Source organism: Megalobrama amblycephala, linkage group LG2 (genome assembly GCF_018812025.1).
Source record: "Megalobrama amblycephala isolate DHTTF-2021 linkage group LG2, ASM1881202v1, whole genome shotgun sequence".
In the NCBI taxonomy this organism is placed as follows: domain Eukaryota; kingdom Metazoa; phylum Chordata; class Actinopteri; order Cypriniformes; family Xenocyprididae; genus Megalobrama; species Megalobrama amblycephala.
Window position 1 is genome coordinate 1634660 of NC_063045.1, and position 17025 is coordinate 1651684.

The 17025-nt window shown below is 38.5% G+C and overlaps 1 protein-coding gene across 1 annotated transcript; it reads left to right on the forward strand.

Moving 5' to 3' along the window:
- The first annotated feature begins 2816 nt into the window (after positions 1-2816).
- LOC125263129 (myosin heavy chain, fast skeletal muscle-like) lies at positions 2817-16090 on the forward strand. Its single transcript, XM_048182036.1, has 41 exons — positions 2817-2838; positions 2988-3036; positions 3185-3392; positions 3532-3675; positions 3762-3918; positions 4544-4571; positions 4658-4772; positions 4862-4954; positions 5056-5119; positions 6868-6966; positions 7050-7153; positions 7348-7486; positions 7579-7697; positions 7802-7951; positions 8039-8209; positions 8285-8591; positions 8847-8911; positions 8992-9079; positions 9152-9269; positions 9379-9502; positions 10299-10435; positions 10523-10778; positions 10857-11099; positions 11177-11353; positions 11451-11596; positions 11675-11765; positions 11875-12264; positions 12339-12465; positions 12557-12675; positions 12758-12954; positions 13046-13229; positions 13309-13474; positions 13566-13690; positions 13911-14219; positions 14333-14536; positions 14818-14943; positions 15041-15211; positions 15303-15407; positions 15496-15591; positions 15704-15835; positions 15979-16090. The coding sequence occupies exons 3-41, from the start codon at positions 3192-3194 to the stop codon at positions 15994-15996; spliced, it is 5805 nt and encodes a 1934-aa protein (XP_048037993.1). The 5' UTR covers positions 2817-2838; positions 2988-3036; positions 3185-3191; the 3' UTR covers positions 15997-16090.
- Positions 16091-17025: the final 935 nt, after the last annotated feature.

The window sequence follows — 17025 nt, forward strand, 5'->3', positions numbered from 1 at the left end:
CTTTATGATAAATGGAAAAACAACAGTTAGGTGTAAGTTGTTTGTCTCAAATGCATCAAACAACATGCATTTGAGAGTAGGTCAAGTCATGTAGGTTTATGATTTAGTTTGAAGTGCGTAATATAAAGCACGTCTCATGTTTTAGACAACTTGGATTGAGCACTTATCAGGCAGCAGCTCACTCTATGTCCTTCCTTATTTTTCAGATGTGTTCACAACATCTAAGTATATTGATATAAACAATATTGTCCCATCCTGGGGGAGAGTTTGACATGATGTTCTGCACACAGAGACGTTCTGAGAGTGCAGTGGTTAAAACAACACTGTGGTTATATCTGAAATCACAAACTTCCTACTGTATAAATAATAAAATAATACATTTGATTTAAAGGAGCCTTTCAGAGTACTCAAGGACACCATACAGTTGAGTGATAGTCATAAAAACAAATCAAGACAGCAACAAAACAAAACAACAGCTGTTTAACATTAGATAATTTAAAATTGATCATAGAACGCTAATTTAAATAGATACAGTCATTTATGATACTTCATTCAACAACAACAGCTTGTTCCATGTGTCATACGCCATTACACCATTTCTTCGTCAGTGCGTGTGCACAGTACTTTAATTTTAAATCTGATCAACTGTTTACTTGTCCTCTTGATGGGATTAGAAACCACCCCTCACAATCCGAATGAAATTTTAATCCATTCGGATGTCACATTATGAATTACAATCGTATTTGAGCAATTGCAGTATTCAATACATTTATATTTAATCATTTAGTAGACACTTTTATCCAAAACAACTTACAAATGAGGAGATGGATTGACAACCGCATTTACTTAACAGGTGTGAGTCACGAAATGTCTCGTTCACACAGCAACTGGAGTAGCATCTGGAACACTGTCTGTATGAACGTGCAGCGAGTGTCAAGCCCGTATTCTCTTACTAGTAACCATGACGACAGTGATCAACGTAATACAGGTGCTGGTCATATAATTAGAATATCATCAAAAAGTTGATTTATTTCACTAATTCCATTCAAAAAGTGAAACTTGTATATTATATTAATTCATTACACACTGATATATTTCAAATGTTTATTTCTTTTAATTTTGATGATTATAACTGACAGCTAAGGAAAATCCCACATTCAGTATAAGTTATATTATTAACCTTACTTTCATGTTATAAGTTAAACAGATGTTATATTAAACTTAGTCTTGTCAACATTTTGGAAATTGTTTTTGTTCATTGAGATATTGTTTAAAATGTTACTTTTCAAAGGGGGTGTACTCATTTACGCTGAGCTCTCTCTCTCTCTCTCTCTATATATATATATTATATATATTTACACACACACACACACACACACACACACACACACACACACACACACAAAGACTGTAGTCTTTTCACTTTGCTGGTATATTGCTGTTGGTTTAAATATAACCACAGCTCAGCAGAAAGAAATGGATCTTTACATCACCAAAAAGCTGCACTTCATCATATGTAACTTCTGCTCAAATGCCTCCTAGCATGCCACAATAGTTTTGTATTTGAGCACATATTTAAGCTAGGCAGAGCAAAATAACTGTCATTTTCTTAAAGAATAAAGAAAGAACAATACGTTCTATATACTACCTTACATTTTTATTAGACAAAAAATTTTGTTATTAGACAAAAAATTTACTGTATGCTTTTTTTAAATATGTAAACATTTACATATTTAAATCAAGCTAGAGCCTAAAACTCTTCTGAATGCAGTTAATAATATCTACAACGTAAACCACAGAGTAAAATAGTATACTGGAAGTACCAACTGGACATGTTCAACAAACAGAAAACATTTACATTACTTTTTCTTATTGATTTAAGGTAAATTAGAAACGAAGCAGACGACTTACCGACAGTTCCCATCAAGCCTTCACTGCTGCTTGTATGGACAAGTGACCTAATCCTCATAATACAAACAGCAGCTCTCGCTGTGCTATAATTATGATTTGTCCATATAAGCACATGCTGTTTATAACTTTGAGAGCCTTAATATCACTTAATATGTGTCCAGTTTACTTCATGCCATGACTACTGAGATTTAATAGCCCAATAAAAAAATCTGTCAGAGATATTATTTTTCATTTGGAAGGATGACTTGTTACCATCCATCTCTGGTAATAAATCTTCGAGGTTTTTAAGATTTTAATTTTATCTCTTGCTGGCAAAAGTTGGGAGAATTCTTGAAAAACCAGCCAAGCTGTCCTCTCTGCCCCTGGCTCATGTGATCACTAACAACACTGACATCAAACCTTAATTGCAATGAAAATGAACAACGGGAACAGACAAAGCAGTTTTAACTGATATATAAACTCGTAAGTTACAAGTCTTGATGTCACCTGAAACAGAATACCGGTGACATTTGACTGCTTCTTTGCATCTGAGAGTTTCTCTGCTGTGCCAAATTCCAATAGTTTTAAAGTTGGTACACTGAAATAAGACCTCAGCAACATCAAATGAAACTTATCAAACAGGTAATGCATTTGCAGTAAAAAATCTAATATCTACAAGAGTTAAAATCTAAAAGAACATGGACTGTGACAAACTTTTATGCCATGTCTATTAACCCAACACCCATTATCTGTGTGTACTAATATAACGATATTCCTCGTATTAGATGAATGACAACATCTTCCAATTTCCTCCCCGGAACAGAGAAACATCACACCAAGTAAAATAACATGACCAAATCTGTCTGGACAGTTCTGCTGAGTGCTCAGTAATGACACTATATAAACGGCATCCACTGACCCCCAAAGACTAACAGTGACCAGGCTAAGGTGGGGGAACTGCACATTTTAATTTGACAGCTTCATTTTAATATAAGAATTAATGTAGAATGCCTGAGTGATCTTAATCAAATGATGTATACTAACCCATAACGGAAGATGCTAATACACTTCACTGACTATCTCTTGATCTTTTTCAGAATCCATAAATTGACAGCTGCTTTTTTCCCTCTCGGAGCATCATAAAAGGTAAACTAATACAAGTTACATTTACTGATAAGTAACTGATTACAACATTGTGATGATAATGACAAGATGACCAGTATATAATGTGAAATCCTGAGAAAAGTAGAGTGGTAATACTAAGCAGAGTTAAGGTGAATATTTTACTCCACAGTGCAATCATGGGAGATGGTGAGATGGAGTGCTTCGGCCCGGCGGCCATTTTCCTCCGGAAGCCAGAAAGAGAGAGAATAGAGGCTCAGAACACCCCCTTTGATGCCAAAACAGCATTCTTCGTGACGGTGCCGGATGAGATGTACCTGAAGGGTAGTCTTGTTAGTAGAGAAGGCGGCAAAGCTACTGTCAAAACACTGTGTGGGAAAGTAAGTATCATGAATAAAAACTATTTCATATGTTACTGTGTTTGAGTCTGCAGAGGTTAAAGATCGTCAATTAAATATCATACAAATGTGTGTATGAAAAGTCTAATCTTTCTTGATCACTGATCAATGTTCATTACAGACTGTCACGGTAAAAGAAGATGAAATCTTCCCCATGAATCCTCCCAAGTTTGACAAAATGGAGGACATGGCCATGATGACCCACCTCAGTGAGCCTGCTGTGCTGTTTAACCTCAAAGAGCGTTATGCAGCATGGATGATCTATGTAAGTCTAAGCAAATCATATTTTATTCTTTTATTCATGAGAGAGGGCAAAAGCATTGTTAACTGGACTATCTATCTCCGTTTCAGACCTACTCTGGCTTGTTCTGCGTCACTGTCAATCCCTACAAGTGGCTCCCAGTGTACGATGCAGTCGTTGTGGCTGGATACAGAGGCAAAAAGAGAATTGAAGCCCCGCCTCACATCTTCTCCATCTCCGACAACGCCTACCAGTTCATGCTCACTGGTAAGTGGATTCCAGAAGTCTCTCAACAAACAAGAGTTATTACCGTTTATAACATTTATAAATTTATATTTGGAAAGATATTGCAGGAAACTGCAACCTATAATTTCATCCGTGTGTTTAAGTCATGTGTTTATCCATGAAAAAAGCAAAGAGTTCAGGCTACTACTATCTTCAGGGGAAGTTTGTTTTCCACACGTAACTTTTAGTTTTATGCTTCAACCGTTAGAGAGCTAAAAGTTGCATAATGTAGCCTTGATAGATGAATAGACTAAATACAAACAATATGTATATTATTTTGTATAAAATTCACTGTTGCAAAAAATGTTTAATAAGCTCATATAAAAAAGCTCTGATAATGATTTTTATTCTTAGTTAACAACTAGCTAGTAAACCATACTTAGCAGGTATTTCAATGTTTCATTCAATTAGCAATTGCTTCATAACAACCATTATTTAAGTATTACAAGTATTATTTGGATCATTTCTTTTTTTTTACTGAACCTCGTCTATATGAACTTACATGAATTTATGAAAATTATGAATGAACTAAAAATACTTTATAACACTTTATGCCTTCAAGTTAATATAAAGTAAACCCTGTTAACATTTCATGGTGTAATTTCAGATCGTGAGAACCAGTCTGTCCTGATTACGTGAGTAAATTTTCTCCTGAAACTTTTTGATTATAATGTAAATCGGTAGAATATTTCTGACTAAATGATCTATTGTGAACCTCCAGTGGAGAATCTGGTGCTGGAAAGACTGTGAACACAAAACGTGTCATTCAGTACTTTGCAACTGTTGGTGCAATGTCTGGAGCGAAGAAGGCAGAACCTGTCCCTGGAAAAATGCAGGTTTGTGAATATTTCTTCAAGACAATGTGATTGATAACAGTATTTGTGCTTTACCTTGTAACTATCCATTGTCCTACAATTACATACAGGGATCACTGGAGGACCAAATTGTGGCAGCCAACCCTCTGCTGGAGGCTTATGGTAATGCCAAGACTGTGAGGAATGACAACTCCTCTCGTTTTGTAAGTTGAACTAATGAATCATTATAACATTATACAACTTCAGTCACACCTTCAAAGCTTCCAAACACCTGAGCTTTTGTAAATGATTTCAATCTTCATAGGGTAAATTCATCAGGATTCACTTTGGGACCACTGGAAAACTGGCCTCAGCTGACATTGAAACTTGTGAGTAACATTGTTTTAAACCAAATAGGGCTGTGAATCACGATTCATAGGTTTTCAAATGATTTTTGCAAATTCAGAACAATTCTATTCGAGATGATTCACATTAAAATTCAATGCGATTCAATTAACAGTTCTATTCTGCAGTTTTTATATGCATTAATTTTATATGCATTATTTAAATGCTTCCCCTAATATGTCTTAGTCAGGGTGTGAATTACACAGCGACCTTCAGGGGTTCAGAGAGTGAAGGGCAAAAAAAAAAAAAAAAAAAAACTTTTTTCCATTGTTAATGTTAGTTCATGTTAGTTCTTTATGATGCTACATAACTTTACTTTAATAGCCTATAAAAATTATCTAGAAATTTACAAATTTCCCTCTTTGTTCTCTTTATACGGAACATTTTCCTTTCTATCGGCCAATGATAATTCTGAAAGAAAATGCACCGGTGTCTACTGTTGCTTTAGTAACAAACTTTCACACGCATCTGACTGACAGATAAACCGCATGCTCTTATTTCAGTCTTATTAATGTTGTAGTTATTTCAGCAATTTCCTTCGTACCCTCAGTTTAACGACATTAAGTTAAATTTTATTTATCATTCATCGGAACTGTGCGTATGCATTTCAGACAATTACATCATGTGTTTGCTCCGTCCATGCAATAAATGTACGCCATGAGTAAGCGGGGTTTTACTTTTTAAGGAACCCCCCATCAGCCAAAAAATGGAATCCGACGGCCTGGGTGAAGGTTAACGCGTGTATGTCTTTTCAGTGCCTTTGTGAAGTTTACTTAATTTCACTCGTTTAATCTACCTTTAAGTCGGTCGCGCTCTTCTTACTCGTAACAAAAAGCATATTTTTTATATATTTACGAAAACTGCAACTTATTTAAGGCAGCGATAGTCAGAAATCGAAATGGACTTAATTGATGTGCTCCATCTATTAAACCTTCCATATGATCAGTCTTGAACACAGATTTGAGGTAATACCTTCGCTTTAATCTACTAGAAATAATGAATTAAGAATAATACAGAATAAACCAAATATAACATTTTATTTGTCAAGTAAAAATGTATCATGCCAATTACATTACAGTTAGACAATTAGAAGCCAATTCAGAAATAATAAATGCATAACATCAATTACTCAAAGAAATGCATATACACACAGTGATGCGTGAATGTCTTCAGACATTCAACCATCTTTGCATGGAGGCATTGTCCTATGCTATTTCTTTGAGATCTTGGTTTGACTCAGGATAGAGAGCTGTCATCTGCTCATGTGAATAGCAGTGGCCGTCCTGAGGAGAGCTCAAACGTGGGCTGCTGAAAAATGTGTCAATGAGAGCTACGGACGGAACTCAAGCACAATACAGTGAAAGGCAGTAAATAGTGCAGCGTGTATCTGTGAAGAAGAGCTGAGAGGCACGATTGACGGCGCACAACGTCTCCACTAATTCGTGCATATAGTAATTTAATGTTTAAATAGTTTAAAGCACTGAATCGCTATAGAATCATGATTAATTCGATTCTTAGCATTTAAAATCGATTACTGCCCGGAATAAAAGATTCATGATTCAAAAGTACATGTTTCAAGATCAATGCATATGCATCGTCAGGATTTGTAATTAATGCATCGGGAAAACGAGTGAATTGTTACACCCCTAAAAGCCAAACATTTTATTTGGAAGTTAAGATGGGTAAATCAATTGCAGTCAATGTCCTTTTTCTCCATTTTTCTTTTTGGAAGATCTGCTGGAAAAGTCAAGAGTAACATTCCAGCTGTCTGCTGAGAGGAGCTACCACATCTTCTACCAGCTCATGACCGGACACAAGCCAGAGCTGCTCGGTGAGGAATCTACAGTATTGTGTGTTTCATTCATTTCCATGTTTGAGAACACTGTTAACATACTGCACATCAATTCCTAACAGAGGCCCTGCTCATCACCACCAACCCTTACGACTATCCAATGATCAGCCAGGGTGAAATCACTGTCAAGAGTATCAATGATGTGGAGGAGTTCATTGCCACAGATGTATGTGCACAACTACATTTATATTATTTTTTAGTAGCAGTAGTATTTTCAGATTCTATGAAATATGTCTGAGCAAACAAACATCAGACAACAAACAACAAACAAACTGAATACTGCATGACATTCAATATAAAATACCCTTCTCTTTGACCTTAATTAAAAATGTGTGATTAATTTGGTCATTGTATAAACAGACAGCCATTGACATTCTGGGCTTCAGTGCTGATGAGAAAATCAGCATCTACAAGCTGACAGGTGCTGTGATGCATCATGGGAACATGAAGTTCAAACAGAAGCAGAGAGAGGAGCAGGCCGAACCTGATGGCACTGAGGGTAAGATGTACTATTAGCACATATTAACATGTGAACATTCACTTCATTAGCGACAATAATGTATAAAACTTCTCTGTTCTCTCTGTCCTTAGTGGCCGATAAAATCGCCTACCTCATGGGCCTCAACTCCGCTGACATGCTGAAAGCTCTGTGTTTCCCCAGAGTGAAGGTCGGAAATGAGATGGTGACCAAAGGCCAGACAGTACCACAGGTGATCACTTATCTACTCAAATAAATTTAGAAATGTCTCAGACATTCATATTTGTCTTGACAAGTAAAGGTGTAATGATATGATCCACAATGACCTTTTCTCAGGTGAACAACGCAGTCTCTGCGCTCTGCAAGTCTGTCTATGAGAAAATGTTCTTGTGGATGGTCATCCGTATCAATGAGATGCTGGACACAAAGCAGCCTAGACAGTTCTTCATTGGTGTGCTGGACATCGCTGGATTTGAGATCTTTGATGTGAGCATCAGTTATCAAAGTCTCTGTAAAAATCAAGATATAAAGATAATAGACAATAGTAAGAAATTTCCTCTGTTTAATTATCAGTTCAACAGCTTGGAGCAGCTTTGCATCAACTTCACAAATGAGAAACTGCAACAGTTCTTCAACCACCACATGTTTGTTCTGGAGCAAGAGGAGTACAAGAAAGAAGGCATTGAATGGGAGTTCATTGACTTTGGAATGGACTTGGCTGCCTGCATTGAGCTCATTGAGAAGGTAAGAGGACATTCAGCAAATTAAAATGATTATTCATATTGTGCCTGTACTTGAGCATGAATATTTCTTCAACAGCCAATGGGCATCTTCTCCATCCTTGAAGAGGAGTGCATGTTCCCCAAAGCTACAGACACAAGCTTCAAAAACAAGTTGCATGATCAGCATCTGGGCAAAGCTGCAGCTTTCCAGAAGCCAAAGCCTGCCAAAGGTAAGGCAGAGGCCCACTTCTCTCTGGTGCACTACGCCGGCACTGTGGACTACAACATTAATGGCTGGTTGGACAAGAACAAGGATCCACTGAATGACTCTGTCGTGCAACTCTACCAAAAGTCATCACTCAAAGTGCTGGCCTTCCTGTATGCCACTCATGGAGCTGCTGAAGGTACATCTGCATTTTCTCAGGTTCTTTGTGTTTTAATTATGTACAAGACACATGCTTATATAAAAACAGAGAAAAGAATACGATTTTCAGAGTGTTACACACTATGATCACAGATTCTAAAGTTTCATGAAAATATGACATATATCAATGCAAAATAACAGATTCAACAAGATTAAAATAGAGATTCATTTGAAGGGTTTAATGAAAAGAAACTCAAGATAATTAAAGACAATTTTTTTCATTGACATAAAACAGAGGGAGGCGGTGGAAAGAAGAAGAAGAAGGGTGGTTCCTTCCAGACTGTCTCTGCACTTTTTAGGGTAAACAGATTCTCTCTTTTAATGAAGGAGGTGACCTTTATCTCTAATAAAGATTACAATAATGACAAACATTTCCACAGGAGAACTTGGGTAAGCTGATGACTAACCTGAGGAGCACTCACCCTCACTTTGTGCGCTGCTTAATTCCTAATGAGTCCAAGACTCCAGGTAAACTTAATCCCTGAAATCTCAAAAGTTTTGAAAAAAATCTCTGGAACCTTAAGAACATTTTCTTTGCAGGTCTGATGGAGAACTTCCTGGTTATCCACCAGCTCAGGTGTAATGGTGTGCTGGAAGGTATCAGAATATGCAGGAAGGGTTTCCCCAGCAGAATCCTCTATGGTGACTTCAAGCAGAGGTAAAGACACCTTTTTGCAACCTCCAAATTAGCACCACCTAATCTTCATCATTTTATGACTATATTTTTGGCTTCACGAGAACATGACTCTCCCCTGAATGTCCTCTAGATACAAAGTGTTAAATGCTAGCGTCATCCCTGAGGGACAGTTCATTGACAACAAAAAGGCTTCAGAGAAACTCTTGGGCTCTATTGATGTTGACCACACCCAATACAAGTTTGGACACACCAAGGTGATCAAACCCTACTAACCCTAAACCAAAAGTACACTATCTTGCCAAAAGTTTCGGGACACTCCTCCAAATCACTGAATTTGTGTGTTCCAATCACTTCCATAGCCACAGGTGTATAAAATAATGCACCTAAGCATACAGACTGCTTCTACAAACATTTGTGTAAGAATGGGTTGCTCTCAGCAGCTCAGTGATTTCAAACTTGGTCCCGTGATAGGTTGCGATCTGTGCAAGAAGTCCATTCATGAAATTTTCTCACTACTAAATATTCCACAGTCAACTGTTAGTGGTATTATAACAAAGTGGAGGTAATTGGGAACAACAGCAACTCAGCCACGAAGTGGTAGGCCACGTAAAATCAGAGAGCGCTGAGGCGCACAGTGCGCAGTACATTTTTACATGCATTTTTGGGTGAAGCACCCCTTTAACAGGTTCAATCATTCCTGTAATTCCATGGAAAACAAAAAGCTAAATTACACAATGGCATTCTAAATAATTCTGTACTTGCAACTTTCATGTAACAGTTTGAGGGGGGAAGGTCTTGCACTAGATGGTAAAGATGAATGCATAGATTTGCTGCCATTGAAAACAAGAGAGCATCAGTAAGGTCAGGCACCGACGTGGTGATGGGGTCTGGATGACATTGTTATGCCTCCCCAAAAAGTTGAGTCAAAGTTGAAAGTACAGAATTCTCTAAAATGTCATTGTATAGTTTAGAATAGAATATATGTTTTCACTTCTACTCTCAAATCTACTTGGCTTCTTTAAAACTACTATTTTCCAAATGTTCTTGTAGGTGTTCTTCAAAGCTGGTCTGTTGGGTGCTCTTGAAGAAATGAGAGATGAGAAACTAGCAGAACTGGTTACCATGACTCAGGCTTTGTGCCGTGGATTTGTCATGAGGAAGGAGTTTGTCAAAATGATGGAGAGGAGGTATGAATGAATTTACAAAACTGTTTGAAACAACTGTTTGTTATGAAAGATTGATAATGACTAATTTACTGATTGCAATTTACACAGAGAATCAATTTATTCCATCCAATACAACATCCGCTCATTCATGAATGTGAAACATTGGCCATGGATGAAGCTCTACTTCAAGATCAAGCCTCTTCTGAAGAGTGCAGAGACTGAGAAAGAAATGGCAGCCATGAAGGAGAACTATGAGAAAATGAAGGAGGATCTAACAAAGGCATTAGCTAAAAAGAAAGAGCTTGAGGAGAAAATGGTGTCACTTCTTCAAGAGAAAAACGATCTTCAACTGCAAGTAGCAGCTGTGAGTATTTCCGTTCTTACTGAGTCAAAATGAAACCTGTAGCAGCCAAAAGTCATTATTTACATCCATCTCAAACAGGAAACTGAAAACCTGTCTGATGCTGAGGAGAGATGTGAAGGTCTCATCAAAAGCAAGATCCAGCTCGAGGGAAAACTCAAAGAGGCAACCGAGAGACTGGAGGATGAGGAAGAAATCAATGCTGAACTTACTGCCAAGAAGAGGAAACTGGAGGATGAATGCTCTGAACTGAAGAAAGACATTGATGACCTGGAGCTCACCTTGGCCAAAGTGGAGAAGGAGAAACATGCAACAGAAAATAAGGTCAATCATTTTTTCACATGTTCTTCATACTGATGAACGTTCTGGGTCTCGAGAATAAAAACAATGTTTCTATTTAGGTTAAAAACCTGACGGAGGAGATGGCTTCTCAGGATGAGAGCATTGCCAAGCTGACCAAAGAGAAGAAAGCTCTCCAAGAGGCACACCAACAGACTCTTGATGACCTTCAGGCAGAGGAAGACAAAGTCAACACTCTGACTAAATCTAAGACAAAGCTTGAGCAGCAAGTGGATGATGTAAGATATTTGGCATGAGAATAAGAGCTTGAATCAATGGTAAGTTAATTTTGTGTCTCTAAACTAGAATTAAATGCTCTGGTTTCTGTAACAATAGCTTGAGGGCTCACTGGAGCAAGAGAAGAAGCTTCGTATGGACCTTGAGAGAGCCAAGAGGAAGCTTGAGGGTGATCTGAAACTGGCCCAGGAGTCCATAATGGACCTGGAGAATGATAAACAGCAATCAGATGAGAAGATCAAAAAGTGAGTGGACATTAGTAATCACACAATTACAGAAAATTTGTATTTTACACATTTTACAAAACAATACTTTAAATACAGGAAAGATTTTGAGATTAGTCAGTTTCTCAGCAAGATTGAGGATGAACAGTCTTTGGGAGCACAACTTCAGAAGAAGATAAAAGAACTTCAGGTAAAACTAACCATAATCTTTTCAATATGAAACTGTGAAGTAGATGCATAGCTGGGAAAACCCACATTACCAATATCACTGGGTAATTCAATTTTCGTTTTTTATTTAGGCCCGTATTGAGGAGCTGGAAGAGGAAATTGAGGCCGAGCGAGCTGCTCGTGCTAAAGTGGAGAAGCAGAGAGCTGATCTCTCCAGGGAACTTGAAGAGATCAGCGAGAGGCTTGAGGAAGCTGGTGGTGCCACTGCTGCCCAGATTGAGATGAACAAGAAGCGTGAAGCCGAATTCCAGAAGTTGCGTCGTGATCTGGAAGAGTCCACCCTGCAGCATGAAGCTACGGCCGCAGCTCTCCGCAAGAAGCAGGCAGATACTGTGGCTGAGCTTGGAGAACAGATCGACAACCTCCAGCGGGTCAAGCAGAAGCTGGAGAAGGAGAAGAGTGAATACAAGATGGAGATTGATGACTTGACAAGCAACATGGAGGCTGTGGCTAAATCAAAGGTAATTTCACCAGGGGATCATTAAATATAAAAGCATCTTTATGAACATCTGTATATAACCTTGAATCTCTTTAGGCTAATTTAGAGAAGATGTGCCGTACCCTGGAAGACCAGCTAAGTGAAATCAAGGCCAAGAGTGATGAAAATATTCGTCAGTTGAATGACATGAATGCACAACGTGCAAGACTTCAAACTGAAAATGGTAAGAAAGAGTAAGCTGCACATTTAAAAACTGAGTAAAAAAGTTTGTATGTCATTACATTTCATGGTAATATCTGTAACCTGTTTCCAAGGTGACTTTAGTCGCCAACTGGAAGAGAAAGAAGCACTTGTTTCACAATTAACTAGAGGAAAACAGGCTTATACACAACAAATTGAGGAACTCAAAAGACATATTGAGGAAGAAGTCAAGGTAGAGCTATATATAAATATTTAGCTTTTATTATAAAGTAAACAACTGTATAGATGTTAACTCAAAATGTTTTGCCTGATAGGCCAAGAACGCTCTGGCCCATGCGGTTCAGTCTGCCCGCCATGACTGTGATTTGCTCAGAGAGCAGTATGAGGAAGAGCAGGAGGCCAAAACTGAACTCCAGCGTGGAATGTCTAAGGCCAACAGTGAGGTGGCTCAGTGGAGAACAAAATATGAGACTGATGCCATCCAACGCACTGAGGAGCTTGAGGAATCCAAGTAAATACCTCATTGGGAAAAGTCTTCAGTATCCTACATTTAATATGACAAATATTAAAAAGATTTCATAATTTCAAATAACTTTCCTCAGGAAAAAGCTGGCCCAGCGTCTGCAGGATGCTGAAGAATCCATTGAGGCGGTGAACTCCAAGTGTGCCTCTCTGGAAAAGACCAAACAGAGACTGCAGGGTGAAGTAGAGGATCTCATGATTGATGTGGAGAGGGCAAATGCATTGGCAGCCAACCTTGACAAGAAGCAGAGAAACTTTGACAAGGTAAGAAAGACATGGACAACCTAGAAACCTAAACATTGAAACGAGGACTTACCAATGACTACATTTCTTTCATTATTAGGTGCTAGCAGATTGGAAACAGAAGTATGAGGAAAGTCAGGCTGAACTAGAAGGTGCTCAGAAAGAAGCTCGTTCTCTCAGCACTGAGCTTTTCAAAATGAAGAACTCCTATGAGGAAGCTCTTGACCACCTTGAAACCCTGAAGAGGGAGAACAAGAATCTGCAACGTAATGCAACTTTTAATTGTACACCAAGGACTAAAAAAAGAGATGCATTATAACAGAAAATCTTACACTTATGATTTTTAAACCCTTTTAGAGGAGATTTCTGACCTCACTGAACAGCTTGGAGAGACTGGAAAGAGCATTCATGAGTTAGAGAAAGCCAAGAAGACAGTGGAGTCTGAGAAATCAGAGATCCAGACTGCACTTGAAGAAGCTGAGGTACCATTCCTTTGCTATAATACTAACATTATGATACCATAGCTTTGAATAATATTGAGACATTGAACATGGAATGGTTCTAAACCTTAAATTAAAATCTTAATTTATGCAAATTATTTTCTTCTTAAACCTTCAGAAATGTACTGCCATCACTCTAGAGGCTACAGTATATTGTGACAAATGTAAAAAGTCAGTCAGTTGTTTCTTTTTGTCCTTGTAGGGCACTTTGGAGCATGAAGAGTCCAAGATTCTTCGTGTGCAGCTGGAGCTGAACCAGGTGAAGAGTGAGATTGACAGGAAGCTTGCTGAGAAGGATGAGGAGATGGAACAGATCAAGAGGAACAGCCAAAGAGTGATTGATTCCATGCAGAGCACTCTGGACTCTGAGATCAGGAGCAGAAATGATGCTCTGAGAGTCAAAAAGAAGATGGAGGGAGATCTGAATGAGATGGAGATCCAGCTGAGTCATGCAAACCGCCAGGCTGCTGAGGCCCAGAAACAACTCAGGAACGTCCAAGGCCAACTCAAGGTACCTTTCTGTAGAATGTGGAATTGCAATAAATATTAAATGTTTGATAATATGAATATGAAACATGAAATAACCAAAGCATGACAACTAACAAAGAAAGAATGTTGCCACAGGATGCCCAGCTGCACCTTGATGACGCTCTCAGAGGACAGGAGGACATGAAGGAGCAGGTGGCCATGGTGGAGCGCAGGAATAACCTGATGCAAGCAGAGATTGAGGAGCTGAGAGCTGCACTGGAGCAAACAGAGAGAGGCCGCAAAGTGGCGGAGCAGGAGCTGGTTGATGCCAGCGAGCGTGTGGGACTGCTGCACTCACAAGTACAAACAATTACTAAATACCAGCAACAAATTCAGGATACACGATAAGCTTTCATATGAATGTACAAGTCAAGTCACCTTTCTTTATATAGCGCATTTTACAATGCAGATTGTGTCAAATAATTTTGTCTGCACAGTATCTCTAGAAGAAAATGGTGTCATTGTCCAGCTAAAGTAAATTCATTTATTTAGTTAATTAATCTATACATCAGCTCTGGATAAAAAACACTGATGTCATCGTCCAGCTCAGCTCAGTACTCAGAACTGCTTACATCCCACAGAATACAAGTCTTATTAACACCAAGAAGAAGCTTGAGGCTGATCTGGTCCAGGTTCAAGGTGAGGTGGATGATTCAGTCCAGGAGGCCAGAAATGCAGAGGAGAAGGCCAAGAAGGCCATCACTGATGTGAGTGTTTAAATTAGAATAGAGAAACAGAATGTAAATAGTTATTTGCATTGTATTTGTATCTTGATTAACTCATTTCAATTGGCTTATATTTCAGGCTGCCATGATGGCTGAGGAGCTGAAGAAGGAGCAGGACACTAGTGCTCACCTGGAGAGGATGAAGAAGAACCTGGAGGTGACTGTCAAAGACCTGCAGCACCGTCTGGATGAGGCTGAAAGTCTGGCCATGAAGGGTGGAAAGAAACAGCTCCAGAAACTGGAGTCCAGGGTAAATTTGAGTGTTTAGGAACAAAACACATTTTTAGATGTACTGGTCATGCCAGAGATTTGACAGGTGAAACAATAACTCTCTACTGAAGGTGCGTGAGTTAGAGTCTGAAGTTGAAGCTGAGCAGAGACGTGGTGCAGATGCTGTAAAAGGAGTGCGCAAGTATGAGAGGAGGGTGAAGGAGCTCACCTACCAGGTATAATTAACCAATTAGAAATTAGAAATTTGCCTCCTTTTACAATATACAGTCTAACTAAGACCATGTCCAATATTTACACCCAAAGACTGAGGAAGACAAGAAGAACGTGATCCGACTGCAGGATCTGGTAGACAAGCTGCAGCTGAAAGTGAAGGCCTACAAGCGCCAGGCTGAAGAATCTGTAAGTCTAAAATCAAATGTCTGGAGCATGAAGTTTTAGTATTGACAAAAGCGTCCAGTGCCATGAATGCACTGCTATGAAATGGGTTGGATATCTTGTGTAATCATAACAGGAGGAGCAGGCCAACACTCACCTGTCCAGGTACAGGAAGGTGCAGCATGAGCTGGAGGAGGCTCAGGAGCGCGCTGACATCGCCGAGTCCCAGGTCAACAAGCTGAGGACCAAGAGCCGTGAGGTCGGGAAGGTATTGTAATTTTTTTATTTATTTTTTTTGCAAAAGGTGTAGAGGTATCTTAATATACACTGCTTAATATACACAAGTTTCTGACTGAAAAAAAACAACAACATGCAAATTCATTTTTATAAATGTCTTTTTATTTACTGAAGAGCAAGGATGAAGAATGAAGATGAGACATCACACCACATCTACAAGCAGGCATATAATATGACTTACTTGTGCTGTGTCTTACATGTCCATTAAATGCAGTTTTTCAAAGCACTTTCTGTCTGTGTTATTGTAGACTCGTAATATCACAGGTTCAATTCTCAGGAAATGCATGGACTAATACAAAATAATTCATACATTGAATGCAATGTAAGTTGCTTAGGAAAGTTTCTACCAAATGTATATACTTTTACGCAAATACCTAATTTTAAAATTCAGCTAAATTATAAAACCAAGTCATTATAATTTTACCCATCAAACATAATACAACAGAGCTATACAATCCAAGCTTCTCACTTTCATTGACGAATGAGAATTACTGTGCAAATGAAATATCAAATTATATGGCAATATTCAGCAGTATTTAATAGGGATGTTCATTTCGTTTTATTTCCCCTAACTGAAAAAAAAGCTTGTTAACCAACAAGACTATGTTAAATTAGAATTAAATTAAATTACAATGAATAAGTGTCTGTGACCCATTAAAAATAAAAAAATCTGTTTTCCAGGGGTTTAGCTTTACATGCGCAAAAAGCAGCATAAAAAACAGAACTTGTGGATTCACACATCATCACATCACACACCTGCAGTGCTTCTGTGAATGGACAAAAACAGAATAAAAGTATTTCAGACAGGACCACTTTGGCAAGGTATTTTGAGTTTATTGAAACACAAGTTATCTTCTCCATCTTGCTCCAAAATTAATTGAACATACAAGAGCTTTAACATTAACCCCCCAAACATAATGAGAGGTATTAAACTTGCCCGAAGAAGAACCCCCCCAAAACCATATCCATGTTCCATTTCTGCAAAAGAGAAAAGAAATGTTATTGAAACATAGCTTAATGTACTCCTGGCTAGCAGAGGGGTATTCTCCCTTCTAAAGGGAGGAAGAGAAGTAGTGAGGGGTGTTCATCCCCTGCTGAGGGATGAACAGCAGGCCCCTGCAGTTATAGCAGCAAAGGGGTGTTCTCTCCAGCAGGAGAAAA